We start from the raw sequence: 27,423 nt of genomic DNA, 5'->3' as shown, positions 1-27,423 counted from the left end.
TTAACGAATCCGACTAGGAACCATGAGGTTGCGGGTTCGGTCCCTGCCCTTGCTCAGTGGGTTAACGATCCGGCGTTGCAGTGGGCTGTGGTATAGGTTGCAGACGCAGCTCGGATCCAGCGTTGCTGTGGCTCTGGCATAGGCCAGCAGCTACAGCTCCGATTGGACCCCTAGCCTGGGAACCTCCATATGCCGCGGGAGCGGCCCAAGAAATAGCAAAAAGACAAAAAAGAAATTTAAAACATGTCCACATCATACATTGGCAGACACTAGAATCAATTTATAAAACTGTGCTTTTTGAGCCCACCAGTCCCACAATCCCTGCTTTCTTGCATGAAAACTAACCAGAGTAACTGTCTGTAAGTTCTCGTTTGGGACGTAGGCCATTTTCATTTCTGGTGTGGTAAAATAAATTTTAGTCACATTCATCTGTTGTTCTTCTTTTGGAGAGTGCTTGTTAAAATAGGGGTGATTCTTATTTGTCTTCCCTGGTTCTCTTTCTTTTGTCTATTAGCCCCTTTTCTAGTCCTCTGTGCAGCAGACTTGCCCTCTACCGCTCAGCGTATGTGGTGGAAACTCTCGCAGCAGAATACTTCTTATTTTAGATAGAGACTTCTCAAGAATGGCTAGGTGAAATTCTTGTTTGATTTCCACAGTGAATGATTTGTGCACAGTTATGGTGGATTTTTTTATTTAGAATATCCTTTTAAAAAATAACATCTTTGTTAAACCTCCAGTAATTATGTGGCTAAAACAGGAACTTTATTGATAAAAGAAGTCAGAATTCAGTAACAAGTCTATATACCAGGCATTATCAGGGTCATTATGAAGATAATTAAACAGATCTTTACTTTCAGGAGCTTATCTGCTTTTTATTTATAAATAAACATTTAATCTGTCATAAGCATTAATCATTTATATCTTGAGTAAGCAAATTATGGAAGTTATGAAATGTAACAATCCCTAAGTAGGATTCAAAATATTTTTCAATTCTAATCTCTTAATTGATAACAGAAGAGTACATCAACTATTAAATTACATTAAGTAATATTGACAAAAGATTTTTTAATCACTAGTCTTGGACATTTGAACACTTAAGAATTTTTCCTTTGTGAGTAGGTAAAAATAATTTTTCCAGCACTTTGAATTGTCTTAACCTATAAATATAACAAAAGCAAGTCTTTGTGAGAGGTAGAGGGAGAAAGAGTCTAAGGAAAATTGTTACATAAAATTGCCCTATTAAAATTTCTATAAAGCACATCAAATTGTACTTAAGAGATTATATATTCTTTCTTATTTTCCAATAAAAATTTAAAAACAAAGGTGATGAGGGAACTAAAATAAAAGGAAAAGCCATGTACTATATGAAAAGAACATTTCTATTGTTCTTTGGGGAAAGCCCCTGAATCCTTTGATTCACTTAGACACACTTGATGCATCATTGAGAAATGTAAAGGTAGGGGGATGGTCTGGGAGGTTGTTTTCTAAGTGTAAAAAGTTGACACAGTAGCACCGTAACAAAGAACTATAAAAGTTTAAATTGAGACTGTTATGATTATTGAGGGAAATGCTATTTTAAAAGATGGATTTTTTTGAATGAAACAGTTTTATTAATTCAGTTTTTTATGTTTTACAGAATATATTCTAAGTTCCATCAGAAAAGAATGGAAGAACTAACTGAAGTTGGTCTGCAGAACTTTTTCAGCCTTTTTCTACTATTAGCAGCTGTGGCAGAAGTGGAAGATGTAGCAAGTCATGTTCTAGGCCTCCTAAATTTCCTCAAGCCTGCCTTTATGACATCTCCTCTGATTTGGAAGGGTCAGATGGCCTTCCTCTTGATGTATACCCAGAAAAATCTGGACATCAGTGTTTTGGCTGAGAAATTTTCAGGTGCTTTCCGGGAGAAAGCAAAGGAGTTCTTGGTATCTAAGAATGATGACATGGGACAAAGACAGACTCTCTGGACACTTCTTTCCATATATATTGATGGTGTTCAGGAAGTGTTCGAGACTAGCCATTGCTTGCATCCTTCCCATGAAAAACTGCTTAATGATGGGTTTAGTATGCTTCTGCGAGCTTGTCAAGAATCTGAACTTAGGACCCTATTGGGCTTTCTACAAGCTCTTCTGGCACGAATCAGGTATGTTTTACAGTAATATATATATGCTAATTTATTGATTTGTTTTAAATTATCATCTATGTTGATTCTATATTAAAGTTTTCCTTTTGACATACTCATGAAATTCAGATGTAGAAAGAGGAGTTAGGGAGGTTTACTGCACTGTAGTAAATCAGTAGTAGCTTTCAAACTGTCCTTTCAAACAGTACTTCTTCAAAAGAAAGCTTATGTGCAAACGTATAAAACTAAACAAAGAGCAGCTCTGGTGCTGCCCCTCCTTTTCTTTCTGCCTCTCTTAAAAGAGTATTATTATCCATAGGTGTATTTCAAATAGTTTAAGCAAGACCATGAGCTCAAATCTGAGGGGGCTTTCATTGAAACATGCAATTTTGTGCCCAGAGTGAGATTTTTTTTTTTTTTTTTAAAGGAAGAAGTTTCTTTAAATATTTTGCTACGGAGTTGCAGCCTCAAATGCACAAAATACTTCCAGCTGAAACAATTTATTCTAAGATTAAGATAGGACTGCTTTATTTGTAACACCAATCATCTAGACAAAAACTTACTGTTTTCATATCCACTTAAGTTATGCAAATATGATGATACCCTCAAACCCAAACAATAGTGGATAAGAACAGTGGTTATGACATTTATTGCCTTTAAGGCCCTTTTCACATAACACTTTTACCTTTGAAGTACATAGTCTTCAGAATTTAGATTCTACCACTCAGTGCAGTTAGTCACTGTCACTAAAAAGTTGTGTAAAAGTTACACATACAAATATGATTTCCATTTAAATATTGTATTCGAAGTCAATGAAAAGACTGCTTCCCTCTTCTTACTCGCACATTGCAAAAGTAGCAGCTATTTTTCAAAGATACTAAACTTAATGAAATTTCTGAATTTGGGGCATTTATTCATTTCCATTTTTGCTATTACTAATTTACCTAATTTGCTTTATGTTGGGCTATGTGTTCATACAAATTAACCCACAGGCTTTTACTCCTCATTTTATGTAGATTTTATGTTCATCCACTTTCATCAGTTTAAATTCTAAAGGTTTAGCCAGAGTTGTTGATCAGATAATCACCCCCTTATCCCCTCATGTAAGCTGTATCAAATATTTGGATGAATGGGTAGATAGATGGATAAGTAAATGAGTAACCAACTTTATTACAAGAAGCTTTTACTGATTCTGGAACTTCTTCATAAACTCCATTTGTTTGATCTTAGTCTACTTGAGTTTATGAGCAGATGTTATACTTTTCCAAGTGTCAAATTCTTTTGTGTTTGTTGAGTTTTTAAATAAGTGGTAAGTAGTATTTTCCTGTGCTTCCTGGGCAAAATGAGAAATTTCCTTATTTCTGGTACCGTTTTTGCTTTGTTTATATTTATCTGAATATACAAAACAAGAAGGAAGAGAAGGGAACTCATCTAAACCATCCCAGTGATGGTACTATAACTTGGACATAAGAGTAGGAAATAAAGGGAGAGTATAGGCATATGGGAGAGATGCAGTCATGGAAACCACCTGGCAGAATCCATATATCTTTCTATCTTTTCCATTGAAGAAGGATAAGTCTTATTTTATTGGTGTTAATAATTGTGTTGCTTCTTATGTTTTTTTTTTTAGAGTAAAGATTTATATCTTACAAATACTATTACTTTGATTTTTTAGTTAGAAATTTGGGGAATCTTTTTGTTGTTAGAATTTTCTTTAAGTTGCACACAGTGTGTTATCCTGGTAAAAATGATAAGAGAAAAATAAAGGAGATAGAAGATGACAAGTAAAAATTCTTTTCATCTTCACTCCTTTTTTCTGTGGTTTAGTGGTTCTTACCTAGGGGTGAGTTTGGCCCCCAGGGGACATTCATTTGGCAGTGTCTGGAGAAGGTTATTTATTATTTATTTATTTTGGCTTTTTAGGGCTGCACCCGTGGCATATGGAAGTTTCCAGGCTAGGGGTCGAATCAGAGCTGCAGCTTCCGGCCTACACCACAGATACAGCAACGGGGCATCTGAGCCATGTCTGCAACCTACACCACAACTCATGGCAACGCTGGATCCCTGACCCACTGAGTGAGGCCAGTGATCAAACCCGCATCCTCAAGGATACTAGTCAGATTCGTCTCTGCTGTGCCACAACAGCAACTCCTGGAGAAGGTGTTGATTATCACAAGTATGAGGGGTGCTACTAACTTCTAGTGGGTAGAGGTCAGGGATACTGCTAAACAAGCTACAATGTTCAGGACAGCCCACACAGCAAAGAATTACCTGGTCCAACCTCAGTGAAGCTCAAGTTGGAAACACTGGTCTAGTTCTACTCCATAGAATTAAAATGGTTTGTTACAGAACCTTCCAGACTTCCTCCCATTCATAGACTTAAAACATGAAACAGATGATCTTTGTTCTGCAAACTCATTCTTTCACTTAGTGTTTCCTAGACAGTTTTTCATGTTAGTATATGGAGATCTATTTAATGGCTAATTAGTATTTTATATACAGATGTACCAAACTTTAGCCAGTCCTCAAATAATGGAATTTTGTTATTTACCATTTTGTTATTATAAACATAGTTTTAACTTCTTTATGCATGTATTCTCTGTGTATCCATGGAGGTGTATCCATAGATTTATCTGTAAGTGAATTGGTCTATATGCATTTTATTTTATTATTTATTTATTTATTTTTTTTTTGTCTTTTGTCTTTTGTTGTTGTTGTTGTTGTTTTTGTTGCTATTTCTTGGGCCGCTCCCTCGGCATATGGAGGTTCCCAGGCTAGGGGTTGAATCGGAGCTGTAGCCACCGGCCTACGCCAGAGCCACAGCAACTCGGGATCCGAGCCGCGTCTGCAACCTACACCACAGCTCACGGCAACGCCGGATCTTCAACCCACTGAGCAAGGGCAGGGACCAAACCCACAACCTCATGGTTCCTAGTCGGATTCGTTAACCACTGCGCCACGACGGGAACTCCTATATGCATTTTAAATGTAAATGGATAGCCCAGTCCCTTTAAATCGTCCCTTTTAATTAAAAAAAAAGAAAAAAAAATTGCACCAGTTTCACTCTCCCTAATAATGGATGAGAAAGCTTCCTTTCTTATTTTTAGATTATAGCATATGGAGTATATTTAGAAAACATGCATCTTAAGATAACTTATACACAGAAGTTTAAGATGTTAATTAATGAAAACTTGGTAATAGGGGAATGAGATTTATTTTGAAGGTTGTAAAGGCTTTAAAAATGGAAATACAAAGAAAGTAATAAAATAGGAAATTATTTTTTATTTGCTGACTTCTTTTTTGTCTTCCAACACCTAACTGGAACTTTCTGGTTATTCTTCAAAAGTAGTAACTAGAGGAGTTCCCATCGTGGTTCAGTGGAAATGAATCTGACTACTATCCATGAGGATGCAGCTTCGATCCCTGGCCTCACTCAGTGGGTTGAGGATCTGGCATTGCTGTGGCTATGATGTAGGCCAACAGCTTTGGCTGCAGTTCAGCCCCCTAGCCTGGGAACCTCCATAGGCCATGGGTGTGGCCCTAAAAAGACAAAAAAAAAAAAAGTAGTAACTAGAATCACAAAAATAGTTCTTGTAGTCTTAAAAGGTAGACAGTTGACAAACACTGCCTCATTTATTTCTTTACCAATCCTGTCATCCCTGTTTATAGATGAAGAAATGGAGACTTTTTAATTTTGTAACTTACCTAAAATAAGAGTTAAGTTTCGGGATGGTCCCTCAGACTCTAACCCACTAAACCATAGCCCCCTTCTTACACTATCTGTTATAAAAATACGTATAATATATAGTTTACAAATAACTAAAAAACTATAACCATACCACTACAGTTTTTATAAATTAAGAAGTAATTAGATGAATGAAATCTGCAAACTGTTTGCAAACCTCAAAGTATTACCAAGTATGTATACTTCTTTGTGCTTTTACTTTTTGTTTTTGCTGTGGTAGGAAAAAAAAAAAGTGGAAGGGTTGCCTATGGAGGACTTTTTCTTTGTTTTTATAATTTTGCAAGTTACATATTTTTTAAATGTGTCGGTTGGAAAAAATCACAAAGAGGTTTGGGGACAAGTAAATCATTTTATTTACCATACTCATTTATCTTTGATTTATTATTAACACCATTTCAGCCATCTAAATTTTACTTATAAAAACAAATTTTTCTGTTTAATTTAGTTGACGTTTTTAGCATTAAAGTAAAAGCGATTTCAGGAATGTTGGGAAAATATTGCTTACAAGTACCTTGTAAACACTAAGGGTACCTCTATTAATCCATGGCAGTGTCTGTTCAGAAGGACAGAGGTAGGAATCAAGAGCACATAATAAAGACCATCAATTATATAAGGTGACAATAGCTTTATATTAGGAATTTCATTTAAACTAGATCTGGTTTGAATTTGTAATTTGCCATCATGCGGAACAACGGGCAAGGAATATGTTGTTCTTTAGGACTAACCAGTGAAGAAAAGGAAACAAATGTGTATGTTGGTAACATTTAATTCCTTGTACAAATGTTTATTTTCGGTTTTGTTTTTTTACTATTCAACTATGATCAAAAGCAGTTGCTATAAGAGAATGTGAAATCATGTGTAATTTCCGTTGTCAAAATTATAGAGCAGCTTTAACAGAAGTGTGAGGCCAGTGTGTGAATAAGAATGGTGTGGTAATGTCTAGGTCATTATTAATTCTGTCATGGTTTAGGCACTGCCATCTTTTAAATTCCTGAAGCTCACATGGTAATTTGCACACAGTCCTTCAATGAGACTGATTGTAGTATATAGTAAGAGGGACTGTGACTTGCATAGTTTTGTTTTATTCCATCAATCTTCAGTACTTCCTTCTAAGGCAGATGTTGTTAAGACAGACTTTTAGTTTGAGATCTTTGAGGAGAAAGGGCCCCAGAGATCATTCAGGTTGTTTACCTTAGAAAGAAGGAAGGAAAGGAGGCAGGGAGAGGAAACACAAGAAAAGTCCTCTAGGTATTTGATTATACAGATATGTTCCTAATTTCTTAACCTAAAATCTGGAACTTCATTGAAGATCTTTTGATTGGGCTCTTCTAGTTATGATGTAGTATTTTTACTATTCATTATTAGAAAGTTCAAAAATATTTTGAGTAGTTAAAAATTAAAGCATGGGCTTTTTTTTTTTTTTTTTTAAGAACAAAGCTAAATTCTTTGAATTTTGGTTTAGATAGGAAAGAGGAGTTACATAGATTGATGATATTTATTCCTGGCTGCATCCCTGACAAGGAAAAGAATGAAGTACTTTACCTTAGCAATCTCTTCTGTTTTCTAATTCAGGTGGGAATAAGGTACCGGTCCTTGCATAAATGTGTGTGTAGGATGTGTGTGTGGTGTGTGTGTGTGTTGAACTGGGTAATAGTTTTATAACTGTATGACAGAGAAATTATGGGTAGGAAGGAACTAAGATCACTGATTAAAGGGAGAAGCGGCTCCCTCTAGGCTGTTAAGAAATAATAACTTCATATGCCACTTTCTGCTAACTGGAGCTGATGGCTCACCAGAGCATTCTTTATTGCTGATTAAGTAGCATTATGAAAATACTGACTTGGTTATGTTAACTGAATGCCTCCGTGTTTAAAACTTCGAATGTCAAATAGTTTTAGCAGTCATCTTTAACATTTCATATTACCTTTCTGGAATCACATTTCGTGTTCTCACTTGACTGTTATTTGAGGTTAATATAAAAATGGCAGGCTTTCATTTGTGGAGTTAGGTGTAGCCAAAAGCTTTTCTTTAATTATATCCATTCATGCTGCTATAGTTAAGGGTCTGTCAGCATTTCCATTATAAACCTCCATTTTCAGGGTTTTATAACACAGCTATGAAAATTAGCTCTGGGCAAAAACTTGACATACAAGTCCTCATGAGATTTTCCCTTCTCCCCATCCCCCTTTTTTCATTTTTACTGAAGTAGGGGTGAGTGATTTCAAAATGCCTTTTGGCATCTGCAAATATCATTTGGAGTTTAAAAAGAAACAATAAATTTTCAGGCTTTGTACCTGTTTGTTCTACCACTTAAGGGAAGTTGTGGACTTAGGAATTTAAGCCAAGGGGATATTGATCAACTGACATCCTATTTTGTATTAAATGAGAGCCTAGTTTTCAAAGAAGTGTAAAGAGGGCTGAAAACTTGTCAAAGATGTTAAATGTGGAGACTAAGAAATGGTTCAGAAGGGATGATTACTTGGTTTTGATTCTGCATGTGCTCAAAGAGCAAACCTTAACAGGTTTATGATTCTTTTTCCTGGTTTCGAAATACATTTTGAAAATACGTGTATTTTAAAATCCTTTTCTTCTTTTTCATGAACTTGGAAGTTCATCTATTTTGTTGTATTTTGTTGTATATCTTTTTTGACATTTGGGATGCATGTGTGTGTGTATACGTACACACATGGGCACAGAAGAACTGTGTTTATTATTCCCGTCAAATATTTTTCAAGCTTAGTAATTCTAGTTATTTGAACCTTTATTGATATGCTATCATTTATTGTAAACAACCAAAAAATTCTTTAATCTTCCCTTTAGTGAGATAACTGGGGGGTTTTCTATGTAGGGAAGGAGGTAGTACAGGAGCAAATACTCCTGTGAGGCCCTGCAAATGCCAAATAATTTACATGATGTTTTAGGAAAATAGAAAGGGTAGTCCTGACAGCATGCAAGCCTTTTCCTCCTTTTGTGGTTGGGTGTTCTATTGGTATGAATATAGCTTTTAATTACTGAGGCATAATTTACTACAAAACAACTTTGAAATGTATATGATTTTATAAATAATTAAATTATTAGTTATTTGCAAAGTTTGATTAGTATATTCCAGATGACGCAAAATCTCTCAGTCTATGTCATCACACACACACATATGAACATATATATGTATATGTACATGTACGTGTATCATATATATCATTTATACTCTAGGATACATATTTGATGCAGATTTTACTTTGATTTGATGCATATTTTTAGAGCAGTGTTCTAATAGTTTGAGAGAGGGAGCACATGAGTATGCTGAGTGGAAAAATGGAGTTTTTATTTGAAAAATCAAATAGTTGTGTTGCTCACTAAGAGTGATCCATCTACCAGGTTTGGTTGCTTCAGAGAAAAAGCATAAGCATCTCTAAGGCAGTGTGCTAGTGTTAGTATTTGGGGAAGAGAGAAAATGTAAAGATTTCTTTTTGTCATTAAGTATCTCATATATCTTTCAACTGAAATTTTTACATATGAATTAGCTTTTTTGTTTGTTTGCTTATTTACTCTTTACCAGGCTTGAATTTTGCAAAACATGTTTACTATAGCCTTTTGTATTACATATTTTGTAAATTCACACAGTAATATAAACTATTCACCCTAATAAATTGGAAATGTTGCTGTACTTTTTTTGTATTTTACTGAAACATAAATTATCCACTTAATTTTTCATGAATAGGAGTTAATATTTTGTGCCATCTATTTAGTCTCCAACTAGATTTGTTACATATGTTTGAATTCTCCTTGCATAAGTACAAAGTGACCCTTTTAAAGTATTATAAGGGAAAATTTATGTGTCTAAATCTCAGCTTTCTTGGTAAAATGAGGATACTACCACAAACTCACAAAGCAATTTTGAGGGTTAAGTGTAGTCCTGAATGTAAAATGGCCACCACAGTGCCTGGCATATTAGTAGGTGTTCAGTAAATTTTAGATGTTGCTATTACTATCATTACTATTATTTTCAAAAAAAAAACACACCCCAATAATATAATTATTTCCTTTTACTGTACTTTATACCTGGCAACCTCAAGGGGTGTGTGTATGTATGTGTGTGTGTTTGGCCTTATCTTGAATGGTTCTTAATCCATTCCTAATATAGTACCTTTTACAGTGGACATTTAGGAAATGCATTTTGAAGTGTAAATGACACAGGTTCTTTATTGTACAAAGTCAGGGTTGTGGAGAACAGGAAATTATAAAACTATTAGAAATTGTGATTCTATGTTATAAGAAAGTAAGGACCTGCTATAGAAAAATAAAAGTAGTTTTCTAAGGTAGAAATGTGACATGTGTGCCCTTCTGTTCTCTATATATCTAGTTGAGGGAGAATTTTTTTCAATTCAATCTTTATTTTATATTGGTGTATAGTTAAGTTACAATGTTGCATTAATTTCAGGTGTATAGCAGAGTGATTCAGTTATACATATGTTTTTTTTCAGATTTTTTCCCATATAGAGAATATTGAATAGAGTTCCCTGTGCTATACAACAGGTCCTTGCTGATTATTTTATATATAGTAGTTTGTATATGTTAATCCCAAATTCCTAATTTATCCCTCCCATTCCCCCTTTGGTAAACATAAGTTTGTTTTCTATGTCTGTGGGTCTGTTTCTGTTTTGTAAATAAGTTCATTTGTATCATTTTTTTAGATTCCACATGTTAAGTGATATCAGGTGACATTTGTCTTTGTCTTACTTCACTTTGTATGATAATCTGAATCCATCCATGTTGCTACAAATGGCATTATTTCATTCCTTTTTATGACTGAGTAATATCATTGTATATATATACCACCTCTTTATCCAGTCCTCTGTCAGTGGACATTTAGGTTGCTTCCAAGTCTTGTCTATTGTAAGTAGTGCTGCAATGAACATTGGGGTGAATATATCTTTTCGAATTAGGTTTTTTTGTCTTTTCTGAATATATGCCTGAGAATAAGATTGCTGGATAATATGGCAACTCTAGTTTTTTAAAGGAACCTCCCTACTGCTGTTTATAGTGGCTGCACCAATTTACATTCCCACCAACAGTGTAGGAGAGTTTCCTTTTTTTCCCACACCCTCTCCAGCATTTATTATAAAGACCTTTTTTTTTTCTTTTTTCTTTTTCTTTTTTTTTTTTGTCTTTTTAGGGCCGCACCCATGACCTATGGAAGTTGCCAGGCTAGGGGTCGAATAAGAGCTACAACTGCCAGTCTACATCACAGCCACAGCAAGGACAGATCTGAGATACATCTGCAACCTACACTGCAGCTCAAGGCAATGCCGGATCCTTTAACCCAGTGAGCAAGTCCAGGGATCAAACCTCTGCATCCTCATGATATAAATGGATTCTTAACCCACTGGGCCACAATGGGAACCCCCTATTATATAGAATTTTGATGATAGCCATTCTGACCAGTGTGAAATAATACCTCATTGTAGTTTTAATTTGCCTTACTCTGGTAAGTAGTGATGTTGAGTATTTTCTTCATATGCCCATTGGTCACCTCTATGTCTTCTTTGGACAAATGTCTTTTTGGGTCATCTGCCCATTTTTTGATTGGGTTGTTTGGGGTTTCTTGTTATTGATCTCTAGGAGTTGTTTGTATGTTTTGGAAATAAATCCTCTGCTGGTCGCATCATTTGCAAATATTTTCTCCTAGTCTGTAGGTTGTCTTTTTGTCTTGTTTATGGTTTCTGTTGCTTTGGAAAAAGCTCGTAAGTTTGATTAGGTCTCATTTGTTTATTTTTGCTTTTATTTGATTGCCTTGAGAGACTAACCTAAGAAAACATTGCTATGATTTATGGCAGAGAATGTTTTGACTATTTTTTTTTTAATCTTTTTCTAGGGCCACGCCCATAGCATATGGAGGTTCCCAGGCTAGGGGTCCAATTGGAGCTGTAGCCACCAGCCTACACCACAGCCACAGCAATGCAGGATCCGAGCCACATCTGCAACCTAGGATCCGAGCCACATCTGCAACCTACAACACAGCTCACTGCAAGGCCAGATCCTTAACCCACTGAACGAGGCCAAGGACCAAGAATAGAACCCGAAACCTCGTGGTTCCTAGTCAGATTCGTTAACCACTGAGCCATGGCGGGAACTCCTTAAGTTTGTTTTTGTGTATGGTATGAGGGAGTTTTCTAACTTCATTGATTTACATCTGACTGTCCAACTTTCCCAACACCACTTGTTAATGAGACTGTTATTTGTTTGTTTGTTTTTTCTATTATGTATTCTTGCCTCCTTTTTCAAAGATTGATTGACCATGGGTTTGTGGTTATTATTTCCGAGCTCTCTATTGTGTTCCATTGATCTGTATGTCTGTCTCTGTTCCAGCAGCATGCTGTTTGGATTACTATGGCTTTGTAATACTTCCTGGAGTCTGGGAGGATTATGTCTCGTGTTTTATTCTTTTTGTTCAGGACTGCTTTGGCAATTCTGGGTCTTTTGTGGTTCCATGAAAATTTTTAGGATTTGTTCTACTTATGTGAAAAATGTCATGGGTAATTGGATACAGATATCCTTATATCTATGGATTGCTTTGGGACCTTTTTAAAAAACTTTTATGAAGTCCTATTTATTTTTTCGTTTGTTGCTTGTGCCCATCTCTTACTCTGTTGCCACATTTATCTTCTTAGAGAGCAATTCTGTTTATGTCATTCTGTATTTTAATACCTTTAATGAGATCCTGATGAATACAGAGAAAATTTCAAATTCCTTATCATGGTTTTCAAAGTTATCCACAGTATGGCTTTACCCATATCTGCAACTTTTTCTTGTTGTTCTCTTTTACTGTAGTCAAATGGAACTACTAGTTAACAAGAAATCTGCAAGTGTTTTTTACCTTTGTTTATATTTTCCTGTCAAAACCAGTTGAGAGTTTAGACCAGAGCATGGCCAAAACAGTAGAGATCTGAGGACTGAATGAGCTGAAGTTATGTGATAGCCAATGATTAGAAAAAAGTTAAATTCAAGAAATGAAAGTAATAGTTAAGATCTTAAGTCAGAAATGCTCAGCGCTGGTCTGATAGGCATAGAGATGGAGTAGCAGAGTACAGGAAAAGAAAAACTAGACAAGCAGAAAACCCAAAAGATGTATTTAGATTGGAAGAGAAAGGTAGTGGTTTCAGAAGTTAGTAGTAAGTAGATCAGAGCTAGTGATAGCATCAGAAAGCATCATATTGGAGAACATCGTATCATATATAGGAGGAATCAGAATTTCAGGCAGTAGTAGGAAGTTCCATAAGTTGTGTGTTTTGCCTCTCCTCCTTAAGGAACCCCTTACAGCATTTGAGAGTTCTACTGTTGCAGCATGGTATAAAAAGCAAGGGCTTTAGGGCCGATAAACTGGAGAGCAAATCATCCCTCTTCCACTTACCAACAGCGCAACCTGGGGAAGTTACTTAACCTTTCCTAAGTTTCAGTTGCATATTTTTAAAATAATCTATACCTTGTAGAATTTCTGTAAATATCTTGTGAGATCTCTGCTGTCCATACACACTAGCTATGTGTGACAGTTTAAGTTAATGAATATAAAATGACAAATTCATCTCCTCAGTCACACTAGTTATATATCAAGTGCTCATTAGTTGTAGTGGCTACCGTAGTGGACAGCACTGACCTAGATGCTGCAACTGTCCAGACCAGGGACTATGATAAACTCTCAATACATCTTCGTTTTCTTCATTTTTGTGTGAACTCTGTTATCCTTCATTCCAAGCTTCTCTTGAAATGTATACTTGTCCATGTGTCCCCAATCTCAAATAATCTCGCTTTGAATTTCCCTAACACTTTCTCTCTAATGCTCTTTATTGCTTCCTACTTGTAATTGTAAGCAGTTCCCTGGAGTGGAAGATTCCTTATTGAAAGGGCATTTTGAGTGACTGAAGCACAATGTAAGAAAATAGACTCACAGCAAGGCACATCCGTGTGATTTCTGGAAGGCTGGGTACAGAGAAAACATACCAAAGTTTCCACGGTCTTCTTAGTCTTACCCATTTTTTTTTCTATTTTTTGTATTTGCTGTGCCTCTAGTCCAGTTATAATCTAGGTCAGATTAAATACCTAACCCTATCTCCAAAATTATCAAGTTAAAGTAAGAGGTGAATAGAGCTCTATATTACAGATTTTTTTTTCAAGATTTCTCTACTTTCAAGAAGTAGAAAAATGTAGCTTTATGACTTCTCTGACTTATAGTTGTTCTCAAAGTTTGAAATTACTATAAACCCATTTTTTTTTCTGTGGTTAAACAGTAAATTCCACCTCTCATAATTAGGAAAAGGAAGGTAAGAATGGTGAAAGAACACAGTGAAATAAATTGAGATGAAGAACATTGGGATACAAGGACAAGGACAAAAGAAATACACTGGAAAGGAAACAGTTCATTCTTTTGAAAGTGAATCAGTTCAGGGAATAGAAGTGCCATGGTTATTTTCTGTACCCAGCGCTGGAATATTTTTCTTTAGCAAAAAGGTAATAAATCAAAAGATGTTGGGGTGAGGCAAAAGCTTCTTTTCTCAATCTTACTTATGTCACTGTGGTTCCTTGTCTGAACCCCATGGTTCACTCTAGGTATTTAGACCACCCAGATCTTTGAAGCTTTGGATAAAATTCAGCAGTAAGTTTATAGGAAGGTATTGCTACTGTGCTCTTTGATGGCACCATACAGGGCTGTGTTTCTTAAACCAAAGACAAGTTATTGTAATAAGTATATTGAAGACTAGTAATTCCCATTATGATGGATTTGCTAAAGTTAACTTTTTTTTCCAACAGTGGTATAGGTAAAAACACCTGAAATTTATGATTTCAATAAGTGGACTCAGTCTTAAAAAACTCAAATAAACAACATTTGTGGCTTTTGGTTATGAAAGAGAAATATTCAAAGGAAGCAAGTGAGGAAGCAGAGAATAATTTAAGCATTCACGTTCAATACGTGTAGTACAATAAGCCACTAAAAGGTATTTTTTAATGATGTGATATGTCAGTGAGGAAAGGAAACTGATCTCTTAATTATCCCATTAATTATTTTTAGAATAATAAGACCTCAGAAGGCACTGTAAATTGTGGGAAAATAGATTCATTATAGTATTAAAATATTCCTAGCTATTCTCACCGTTTTCTGGTAATTACCCTAAAGTTATTTTCTTTAAGATGTGTTTTTTAGAAAACATCAGAGTATCTTTTTGCTTTATGATAGGAATTTACTTTTGCCATCATATGGCCTATAAGGAATGATTCCTTACCTTTCTCCATCTATCTTGTGGAGAAGGGTGAGTAATTGCTCAGTTTCAAATTTCATTTATATTTTAACAAAATTGAGAACAAATATAAGGAGTGAAACTAGCCTTTGGAACTCTTAATTTCAATTGTTTCTTCTTTACCTTACAAGATATATATTTTTCTCTCTTTAGGATATCTCTTGTCAGATTTAAGGCTTATTTAAAATGAAAAGAAAGCTGGAGCAATTTTCTTTATTCCATTTCAGTCTCCTAAGGCCTATTTCCCCCTGGTGAGCTCATAGCAACAGGGGGGTTTAAGGGAATTCAGCTTTCTGCAAATTAATGTCTCACATCATGAAAATTCAGGACTTTTTTTTTTTTTTATCTTGAAAAGTAATACAGTGAGTGCGAGTATTATTTCTTGCCAGCGGGTGGAAGATGAATGATTTTGTCACAGTTTTACTGCTTGATGAGCAGTATCCTGAGGGTCAGGCTTAAGTCTGTGTCACTATGCTGCTCATTACTCTTGAGCTAAATAAGGGCTGATTGGATCTAAATTGCCTAGCACATGGGCCACAGATGAGCTCAGTGAGCAGGGGATGACCTGCTATTCAGTCTGGGAGTAACCCCGGTGTGCAAATGCAGCATTAGAACACCGTGGGAGAATGAGAGGCTACCGGCTGCTGCCAGCAAAAGAAATCGAAATGTAAAAACTCTTTGATGCTGTGATGTTAGAATTTGAAATGTAGGAAGTGACAGGTTGATGGTACTTATCAGCTTTGGCTGGATTAGAGAACAGTGTCATCTTGCTTCTATAATGACAGAAGAATGAAGCCAGCAGCTAACTACTGTGCAGAGTAAGCTGCTGTGGCCACCAGTCGTTGCTGCCTCCTACTGGCAGTTTTCCTGGAAACCAGTAAAAGATAACGAAGAAAAGAGCATCCTCTGTAGATTTCCAGGAAATTTGAGACTCTCTGGCAATGAAAAGCTGAGAGTGGTAGGATGCAAAGAAAAGAGTATATTATAGCACACTTATTGCTTTAAAAAAGCATCACTATTGGAGAATTGGTTGTTCCAGAATTTTCTAGTTAACTAAGAGTTAAACCATTTATAAAGTGAAACTACTCAGATCAAGAAAGCCCAGGGAGTTCCTGTTGTGGCTCAGCGGTAACGAACCCAACTAGTGTCCAGGAGGACATGGGTCTGATCCTTGGCCTTGCTCAGTAAGTTAAGGATCTGGTGTTGGCTGTGAGCTGTGGTGTAAGTTGCAGACGCCTTTTGGATCCCTTGTTGCTGTGGCTGAGGTGCAGGCAGGCAGCTGTAGCTCTGATTCAACCCCTAGCCTGGGAACTTCTATATGCCAAGGGTACAGCCCTAAAAAAGACCAAAAAAAAAAAAAAAAAAAAGAAAGAAAGCCCAGTATACTATTTCTGGAATAGTGTTCGTTCAGGGAGCCCCAGTTGGATTGGATGATCTCTCAATTGGATGATCCTGTGTTGCTATGGCTGTTGTGCAGGCTGGCAGGCATAGCCCTGATTTGACCACTAGCCTGATAGCTTCCATATGCTGCAGGTGCAGCCCTAAAAAGCAAATGATAATAATAATAATTAAAAAATAAAAAATGAGGCTAAATACTGTTTAGTGGCTTCCGTTTTTTCACTTATGTTATCAATTGCTTTCCATATCAATGACATCAATCCCAATTTTAATGGCTTCATAATGTTCCATTGCACAGATATATCATAGTTTACTTGACCATTTCTTATTGGTGAAAATTTATACTGTTTTGAATTTTTTTTTTTACCATTAGATGCAAAGCTGGGATGAATGTCTTTATGTGTTTCTTGGCAGAGTTTATGGATACCATTGTACAAGTTGCTCACTGCCCAACTCTTAAAGGTGCCATTTACAGCATTATAAATGGGGCTTTGATCTTCATGGGCAGATTCGATTATACGTGGAAAGTATTTTTAAATGATTTGGTTTAAAATAAAGGCTTAGATACAGTTCTTTTAAAAAAATTGGAAGCTATCATTTAATTATATTCAAGATTTATATGTACACATATATAGATAATCATATTTCCCCTATAGAAGCAAATTTTTAACTAATAGTAGCAAAACTTAGACTAGAAAAATCAGAATTTTGTCCCCTTTGGAACAAAACTATAGTTCTACAGAAAACTACAGAGCTAGAAAACTTGTAGAGTTTGGGTTGAAGTGACAGGTAAAGGATTTAACTTTAATCTCCCAGAATTTAAAAAAGAATTTTCTTTCATCTGTCAGTATAGATTCTATACTGTTTTCTATAAGCACAATTTTTCTTACTATTAATATCAAATAAAGTTTTCAACATAACTTCTAAAGCACTGGAAGCCTCTAGATAGTTTTTAATGTCTCTCTTTTATTTTCAGATCATCAAAATTCATGTATCCCTTAAAGAATAGAAATAATACACAGTTGTATGCTGCAGAAAATAAGGCATTACCCTCTTAAACCTCCCTCCCATAAAGGGAAACATTATTAACCCTTTGCTGAATGTTCTTCTAAACTGCTGTTGCTTTTCCTTTTGTCCACACTGCCCCTTTTACCGTCTTTTATCTTAAGTGGGATTATACCTTGGAAAGTTCTACAGCTTTAGTTTTTTAATGAATGATATCAAAGACATCTCTGTACATATACACATTGTATAAGGCTTTATAATATCTTGTATAATAAACCATAATTTTTTAAACCCCAGTAAACATTTAGGAGCTATACATGATTTTAAGTTGTCTTGGTTCTTGAACCTATCTAATTTTACAAGATCCTAGTTGAAAATTTTGTTTCTCAGTTTATTTAATCAGGATATTACTCGTTCAGTTTTGTGAGTTAATATGTCCAGCATGAAAGTCAGCAGAGCACACTTCCACTTCCTTCATTTAATATGTCTTTTGCTTATAGTAAAAAATATTGCTGTCTTTTTCAGAAGGTTGCAGATGTGAATTTTAATTCTGACTCTGCAATTTTTCTTTCACTTTAATCTTCATCAAGTCGTGTAATCTCTTTGAACCTCAATTTTTCTAATCTGTAAAATGTGTGTAATAATACATATTAAAGAGCTGGTTTGAAGACTGAAGGCGATAATGTATGTCAAGTGTCTAGCAGAGTACCTCAGTGATGATTGCTTTTATTATCATTATTGCTCATCTGCTGATTTCAGAGAAGTGAAGGAAAAGAATGTATATTACAAGTAAATATAAGATAGTTCCCCACTCTCAATTAGGATTTTTAAAGCTCTATTCTGAATCAGTTCAGTGGTATTCCACTGAAAAGAATACTATTTATATTTGAAGTGAAAGCATAAATTACTTTCTTAGTCACGTCTCCCCTTTTTTTTTTTTTTTTTTCCCTTTCCGGCTTAGAGAATTTTGGCTGTGTTAATTTTGTTTCTTTGCATGAAACAGAAATAACTGTATTTTTCAACCAGTCCATCTTTATTGAATGCCCAACAAATACCTGCTATGACCAACTTGCTGGTGTTGGAGGAAACAAATGCAGAAAATAGAGATCACTGTTCTCAAGTGCCCCACAGAATAATGAGGCCACCATATCAACAGAGACATGCACTGTGATCAATAGACAAATGTTGAAGAGACTCTTCTCAAAGCTCTTTTACATCACTTACAGAATTTTCTCTGAGATTGCCCTGTATGAAATAAAGTATGTGAGTATATAACAGTTAGTCATACTATGTCACATAGCAATTGGTAACAGATAACATTAAAAGGGAGATATTATAAGTCTTTAGCAGCTTGTGCTCAGGTATTCGTTCAAAAGGGATTTTTTTTTTTTAGTGTTTTTGATATCTTTAACACATTCTCTCTATTAATAATTTATCTGCTTATAAGCATGTGCAGTATCTTTAGTGAACTGTTAATTACAGCACTGTGTCATTGGTATATTTTTCTACATGTTTTTTCTGACATCTATTTTATTTTTTCCTGTTCTTCTCTGAAACCTTAATGTGCCCCCCCCACCACTTTTTTAATGTGCTTTAAACTCTTGCTCTTTTAAGGAGAGCATATTTTGATAATTTAACATGACAAAATAGGATCCAAAATCAATGTGTCTTATTGCATTGTGCATTTTCAAAAGTTTACATAAATTCTTTTATACCAAAATGCTTCATATAGCTGTGACACTTGGTTTTTTCTTTTAGTTTTATACTTTTCAGGTGTACTACCAGAGATTGAGTGCTTCAGGGAAGTGAAGGACTTAGCCAAGAACAAGAAATATCTTGCATTTAGGAAATGGAGAATCCAGTGCAGTATCGTGAAGGGATAGAAGACAGTTGTACATCTGGCCCAGGCAACCACCATTCCAGATTTAAATAGAATGATGATGAGCTTTGTGAGGAAGGCCCCCAGGAAAAAGTGGGGAAAGGAAAATTATTTTTCTAATTCCAGAGGAGAAGAAAGCAGTTTCATTATAAAATGAACTTAGCCTATAACCCTGAATGAGAATTGTTCTAATGACCTCTCATTAAGTAAACTTGTTTGATTTTTAATATAAATTTGCCATAGCAAATTATTGATTAAATACATCAGCCTTAGGAACATCATGTATGTTTCAAATATATTGAAATTTGCATTGCATTTTACATTTCCTTTTGGATATGTACACGTTTTAAAGGTTTTATGTATATAAACATAATTTTAAAAAATAAATACATATGTATATACGTATATATACATACACATATTTAACAGTTAACATTTTTATTTTCCTTTTGGTTCCTAGGAGGGATTCCAGTGTAATTCAGCATGCATTTCTTGAATACTTTCTGTGTCTCAGGACCAAACTAACAAAGAAGGGAGAGGGTGACAAAAAGAAGTCAGATTAAGTTTTCATGTACATTATTTCTCTTTTTGTCTTTTATACCATTTATTTTGAAATCATTGAAGTTAGAGAATTCTTTATTCCCTTTGTTGTTTCAGTTCTATTTATTTTTAATACAAAGTTTCAAAGTTAATGAAATAGGTTAAAATCACTACCTGTTCATGTTCCTTTGGTCTTGCATATTAAATACATTCTATATGTCCTCAGGTACTCATTAATACAGTATTTACACTTACTTTAGGAGAAAGGCCACTGGTTTAAGAATAAATTAAATTCACGTGGAGAAGCAAATTGAGATGGAATGTGAAGTGATGTAAAGATCTTTTTATACTTAATTCAACCCTGACTCCAGTGGGACTGCAGGCTGGCCCCCATATTTCTGTTCTTTCATCTGAAGGGTAATGGGTTGGATTAAATTACTTTAATTTTTCTAATTCTATCAATTCTATATTGAATGTTTTAATATTTTTAAGTAAATTTGCTTTTCTTTTTTTTTTAATTTTTTTTTGTCTTTTTGCCTTTTCTAGGGCCACTCCTGTGGCATATGGAGGTTCCTTGGCTAGGGGTCTAATCAGAGCTGTAGCTGCCAGCCGCAGCCACAGCAATACCAGATCTTAACCGCGTCTGCAGCCTACACCACAGCTCACGGCAATGCTGGATCCCTAACCCACTGAGCAAGGCCAGGGATTGAACCCGCAACCTCATGGTTCCTAGTCGGATTCCTTAACCACTGCGCCATGACGGGAACTCCTGCTTTTCTTTCTAAAATTGATAAATATGATTTACACTGTTAGCGCAATTAAACCAAAATTAATTAATTGGCCTTATTTTTTCTTTTCCTTATGTTGAGCTGGTTTTATCCCCATTTTATGTACTGCACACAAAATAAAAATGCAAAAAGGAATGACATAAGGAGCTCCCCCCTCCTTTTTCTTACAGCGGCACCCGCAGCATGTGGAGGTTGCCAGGCTAGGGGTTGAATTGGAGCTACAGCTGCTGGCCTTCACCACAGCCACAGCAATGCAGGATCTGAGCAACATCTGTGACCTACACCACAGCTCACGACAATGCCAGATCCTTAACCCACTGAGCAAGACCAAGGATCGAACCTGCAACCTCGTGGTTCCTAGTCAGATTTGTTTCTGCTGCACCATGACAGGAACTGGGGACCACTTTTTCTATGCACCAATTTACAGCACTACAAATATTACTGAATATTTTCACTTTGGCCTGGAGTTGGTGATTTTTAATTATACATTAGAAAAAATAAGTTAATAAATATTGAGGTAACTACTTTGTGCAAGTTATTTATTTAGATAGAGGCATTAAAAACCAAGTCATAGTTCATTAATAAACAGCATATTTGATGAGGGCTTCTTGTATGTCAGGCACTTTAGTCAGTTTGAGTTCTTGTTTTCCTATGCTTTAGCAAGGAAGAAAAATTTGAAAAATTTACAAATAAATTGTAACTAAGTTGAGTGGGTGAAAGGTAGTTGAATACATAAGCAAATATTTTTGGCATGCTTTGTATGGACTTGTCCTTATCTGGTGCTAAGTAGGACATGAGAAAGGCACAAGATGTCTAGTTGGAGATACAGGATACCACATACAATATGAAAAAAAATTAGTGCAATGTTATAATAAATAGGATCATATAGTAATATTTTGGAGCTCTACTAGTGCAAAATACTTCTTCATATGCAAAAAAGATATAGACTTTGTTCTCAGGAAAGTTTTTTTTTTTTTTTTGGTCTTTTTTCCTATTTGGGCCGCTCCCGCGGCATATGGAAGTTCCCAGGCTAGGGGTCGAATCGGAGCTGAAGCCGCTGGCCTACACCAGGGCCACAGCAATGCTGGATCCGAGCCGCGTCTGCAACCTACACCACAGCTCACGGCAACGCCGGATCGTTAACCCGCTGAGCAAGGCCAGGGACCAAACCCGCAACCTCATGGTTCCTAGTCGGATTCGTTAACCACTGCGCCACGACGGGAACTCCAGGAAAGTTATTTTTTAGTAAACAGTACGTGTGTGTAACTAATGTAGTTCAAAGTGAAAATTATTAAGTAATGAGTAGTATAAGATATTATTGTAATTTATCAGTAGTAGAAAGAAGGAAGAAAAGAGCAATGAGGACTAGGAAAGGTTTTGAAATAAGTGACATTTGAACTAGGTATTAAAGGAGAAATAGAATTTATGCTTGTAATAAGGAAGAAGGAAGGATAGGAAAGCTCTCTTCAAAGCTCTGGGATATATGGCAATGATATAACCTGCTGAAGGAAGGAAAAATGCTAGAATTGGAGTGATACAAGAACTGGAAGTTGGAATAAGCTAAATGTTTTGAGGGGGCTGATGAAGAATCTAGTGTGATGAAAGAAGATGATACATGCTTTGGTAAGAAGATGACACCAGATAATGAAGGGCTTCAAAATTAGGTCAAGAGTATAGATCTGGGTGAGGAGGAAATCAAGGACTATAGGTTTTAAGTAGAGGGGTAGTATGAGAGCCGTTCTTTAAACACATGTGCTCCTATCCCTCTATTGAATCATGAACTTTGGGGAAAAAAATCTGACCTGGTCCTTTTCTCTTAATCCTTCTACCTGAAATATTCCCTTGATTCCTTCTCTGCTTGGAAAACTTACCTCCTTTCTGGTGTAAGTGAAAGAAGCAGTTTCCCCTATGAAGAGTTTCCAGGCTTCCCAAGCAGAGCAAGTGGCTTCATCCCTTGTGCCACCTTGTGATGAATATTTGTATCACCCTGAGCAGTTAATCACTTGAAATTCGATCATCTGTCTTTGTCCATATCCTTTACTAGAATGATACTTTTTGAGGGCAGGGAATTTGTCGTATTTGTATTTTTATCTTCAGCATTAGGTATCTAGTGCATGACATGCAGTGTTGCTTAATAAGTCTTTGTTGAGTGAATGAATGATAAACGTATAGATGGTTCTGGCTTGATGGATCAAAAGGTAAGGAAACTAAGTAGGAAGCTATTGTAGTTTTTTATAAAAAGACTAGTGATGCAAAAATATATTTTAAGAATTAAAAGTAATTTAAAAATTAGAACATGGTAAGAAAGCTTTAGTTTTGAAGTCAGGACTAAGTGATAGAGGGACTAATGGAAAGGGATGATCTGATGACCCAGGCTGGTGCTGTCTAATCAGGCAGTAATATCCAAGCAACATTTTGAGCAATTATGGAAATTTTAGGTTTGCCGAGTTCTTCCAGACTGATAAAATTTTTCATTTATTCTATAGTTTTTGATTTCCCTCATTGGTGGTGCTGACCTCATTACCCTAAGGATGTCAAAAAAACCTTCAATATTGTGTTATTCTGTCTGCTGTTTCAGCCATGTAAATGCAGAGGTCGGTAGCTTTAAATGATTTTTTATACCTGCACAGTTTTCTTCCTTGGGTAATGCTGTTATGCAGTTTTGAAGAGAATAGTCCCCATATAAGGCCTACCTTTTAATTTTGGTACTCCTTCAGCAAGGGGCTATATATCTGTTGTCTCTTCAGTAAGAGAAGGTCCTATTTATCTCTGGGAAGAGTTAATTAAGCCTTAGGGCAGTGCTTGATACACAGAGATCTGACAGAAAACCTGCCTGTGACTGGAAGACCCTGGCATGAACCTGGTGTTGTCCCTAACCTAAAGGGGAGTAGCAGGGAAGAAGGAGCCAAGTGAGTCCTTACTTTATAGCTGCTGAGAATTCCCTTTTGAAGTATGGTGTTGACCTTTAACAGATGGTTACTGTGTGAGAATTTATCTTTTATAGTTTATATTTTTCTTGCTAAAAGCACACGGTTGTAATGAAATTAGGTTTTCAGGCTATAAATGCATCTTAATTTCTGTGACTTATATTTAAGTATAGCACATGGCATTAGTCCGGAGACTTCTGTTCCCTGTTTCATATGCAAACGTAATTGTCCAGTGGAGTACTTGATACCTTTGATGATCTCTCTCTCTAAATCCAGAATGTGTTTCCAAAGTGTAGTAATCAGAAGCAAACTTGATGTAATCATCTGCTCTACTATAATTTACTTACAACTCTGGAAAATTCAATTATGGAAAGATGAATGGAACATTTTTCCTTATCTTTTCAAGGGAGTTTACCACAAACTTTTAGTACTTGTATGTTTAAAATAGTTTCTACTCTTTCTTTTGACTCTAGCTTAAAGTGCTGAGGTTTTACCTGTGCTATAATATTGTAATTTTAAAGATTTTATTGTGTCTTATCTTGGTTACTGTTTGTCTTTAATTTAGCATTACGTTATATTTTATTTTTCAGTGAATGATAGGAAGGAAATAAACGGAATGTTAGCACAAGTTAAAGCTTTTAAATTGCTGCTGTATTAATGAAGAGACATTTTGGGTAACTGTTATTCCACTTAAAATCCAGAAGTTAGTATCTAGCTTCATGCTACCTCTGTACTCGAATAAGTTTGATATGGTCCTGATAATATCAGTGTTTAGTGGTTTCTTGTAACCATATTTATGTCATACTGAAAAAAAAAATTTTTGGCTGTCCTCCACCCCCTTCAGAAAAGAGCCAAACACTTTATTTTCTTTAGAGGCAAGTTGGAAATAAGGCACTTAGGGGTGTGCCTGGTTTCGTTTTAAAGAATGAGAAAAAGCTTATTTCCTGCTATTTTAAGTACATTTTTTGTAATGATTTTTATTTTTTCCATTGTAGCTGGTTTACAGTGTTCTATCAGTTTTCTGCTATACAGCATGGTGACCCAGTCACACATACATGTGTACATTCCTTTTCCTCACACTATCATGCTCCATCATAAGTGACTAGATATAGTTCCCAGTGCTATACAGCAGGATCTCAATGCTTATCCATCCCAAAGGCAATAGTTTGCATCTATTAACCCCAAATTCCCAATCCACCTACCATATGACCCATGTATCTGGACAAAACATTCCTTGAAAAAGATACATGCCACCTGCATGTATCATCACAGCACTCTTCAAGTACACTTTTGATGCTTGAAAGATGTTGCTGGAATCCAGTTTCTTGTTCAAGCAGTTGAAGAATGAAGCCATGAACACAACAGGCAGCAAGTAAGCAAAGTCTTTATTAAAGGAAAACAAATAGCTCCCAGGGCTGCTGGGAGTGGGAAGAGCCCTGCTCTCTGTTGTTCTTTAGGGGTTTTTATCCCTTAAAGATGGGGGAGGGTACCAACGTGGGGTCCAGAAGGATGTGGTTTTCTCCCATTGGCCTTGCCCAGTTACCTATATCAGTCCTTGTCCAATAGAAGTTTTAGGGGTGGAAATGTCCCATAAGTTTTATGATTTCTTTGTCCTTCTCATCCCTTAGACTAAGTCACCCTTCCTCTCATTCCTTTTCTATCACTTTAGGAGTGGGTAGGAGATTAAGGTCCATGTGGGAGAAGGCACATTCCCTATAGTAAACATGGCCTGTGGGGAAGGCACACTTCCTATAATAAAACAAGGCCTGTGGGGAATTGCTCTCTGGAGCCCTTAAACCGCAAATATTAATCAACAGTCATATCAAAGAATGCATCGAAGCCCATGCTGCTACACTGACTACCTGAGTTAGTATTCTGCCTCACTTTGATAAATACATAGTTTGACTATTACAGCAAAAATTATGATATATGCAAACTGCATTGAACTTCTTTGTCTTCTGTAAGAATATAAGGATATAAAACAGGATTTTATTTTAGTTCATTGTACAGCATGCATTAATGTAGTACTTATATTGAAGCTTGTAGTTTTTCAGCAGTGTAAATCTCCTCTGGAGGATGTGAAGTATGTGAAATGTTTTCCTTTAGTTTTACCGACGATATCGTGTACATGTAGGTGTGTGGAGGACACGAGAGACCAGTTTTGAAAACTTCTCCAACCATTTCTTTTTTTTTCTTCTTTTAAATATGTTCTGTAAATTGTGCTTCTAGAAAGTAGGGGGGATGTGTAAGAGGGAAGTAGAGGAATTAAAAATCATTCCAATAAAATGGTTTAATTTATGCCTCTGCATTTAAGCAGTGCTCCTGGTTAACAGAAATACCCTTTAGCTACACAGGATTTTGGAGGGTTGGAGGGCACTCATTTGCACATAAATAGCCATTAACTGATAAATTCCCAGAGGTCTCCTGTTGCATGTTAGTGGTTCTGACCTACTTAGCTAGCTTAAATTTGTTTTACAGAATTATTATAATTCTATCCTTGGTACTTAAACTTTGTGATTAATGCATGCCTCACAATACAATTAAAGTATAATTATACAGTTTTGCAGTTTCCTATCGTGGTGTTATTATTACAAAGATCTGGGATTTTGCAAATAGTAGATGAGTTAAGGTTTTGATATTTATTACTTTTGCTGTTATGTGATTATGTTAAATGGGACCCTTTTTATGTCTGAAGAATGGATTGGAGAGAGGTCAGTCATTCAATGCAGAATTTGTTAGCTTGGAGGTGATTGAATCAGTTAATGTATGTTCACCTTGATAAGCTGCGTGGCTTGACAAGTCCCAGTCTTTCTTGCTTACCTTTTTCAGAAGTTTCTGAAGTACAGTAGATTCTCCACACTATTTTCTCTCAGAAGTAATGTTGGAGTAAATGTTGGGAGGTAATGGAAAAGCCCCAGAGTGGGCACTCAGTGGATCTGAATTCCGATGCTGAGACTTAGTTGTAAAAAGAACTCATGTTCCTGACGGTCTGTGTCCTTATCTATAAAATGAGTAATTTAAACTAAAGGGCGTTGGCAAACCAAGGTGCTGCTGACCAGATCTGGCCCATGGCCTGTTTTTTGTACATTGGTATGTGTTATTAGCCATAAAACTAATAGTGATGGTTTTTACATTCTTTAAGCTTTGGAAAATAGCATTGATTACGTATAATTTTGTATATATTATTAGCCATTGAACTAATAATAATGGTTTCTGCATCTTTGAAGCTTTGTAAAATAGCAAGAATATATGACACCACATGTGGCCCAGATAATTTTACCAAAAAAATTTGCCTGCCCCCTTACGTGATGGTCTATAGGTTTTCTCTCAACTATTGGCATTCAGCTTTAAATTACAAGCTGATTCTTTTCAAATGCTGCTGTTTGCTATATAGTCTGTATAGCCCCATACATCTTTTTGGGTTTCTTTTCTCTCATATTTACTGTTTTAGGGTGATCTGTGATGAGACATCTAATACCTGTTTCTTCAGTGCCCATTATACATGCAGTTAGTATTCTCTAAAATTTGAGAATGAGGACTGCTTTCTAAAGCCTCATAACTTGAAATTTCAATTTCTGTTAAAGGAAATGGCCAGTAAAATGAGATAGTACACAGTCAGTTCTATTGAAATGGGGGGAAGAAACACTTACTTTGAAATACTTAATACTCTCACTTTTTTTTTTCCCCAGTCTTTTGTCTTTTTTTTTAAGGCCACACCCGAAACATATAGAGGTT

General features: G+C 35.8%; 1 protein-coding gene across 3 annotated transcripts in view; it reads left to right on the top strand.

Annotated features, from left to right (window-relative positions):
- Window positions 1–27,423, top strand: part of MMS22L (MMS22 like, DNA repair protein) — a 144,130-nt gene that overhangs the window by 57,555 nt on the left and 59,152 nt on the right. For all 3 annotated transcript variants that reach the window (XM_047761371.1, XM_047761363.1, XM_047761380.1), the window contains one exon: window positions 1,637–2,140. In XM_047761371.1, the coding sequence (XP_047617327.1) occupies window positions 1,637–2,140 (504 nt within the window). The remainder of the gene's footprint in view (window positions 1–1,636; window positions 2,141–27,423) is intronic.

This window comes from Phacochoerus africanus, chromosome 2 (assembly GCF_016906955.1).
Source record: "Phacochoerus africanus isolate WHEZ1 chromosome 2, ROS_Pafr_v1, whole genome shotgun sequence".
Lineage (NCBI taxonomy): Eukaryota > Metazoa > Chordata > Mammalia > Artiodactyla > Suidae > Phacochoerus > Phacochoerus africanus.
Note: the sequence above shows the minus strand (reverse complement) of the source record. Positions and strands in the feature narration are given on the sequence as shown.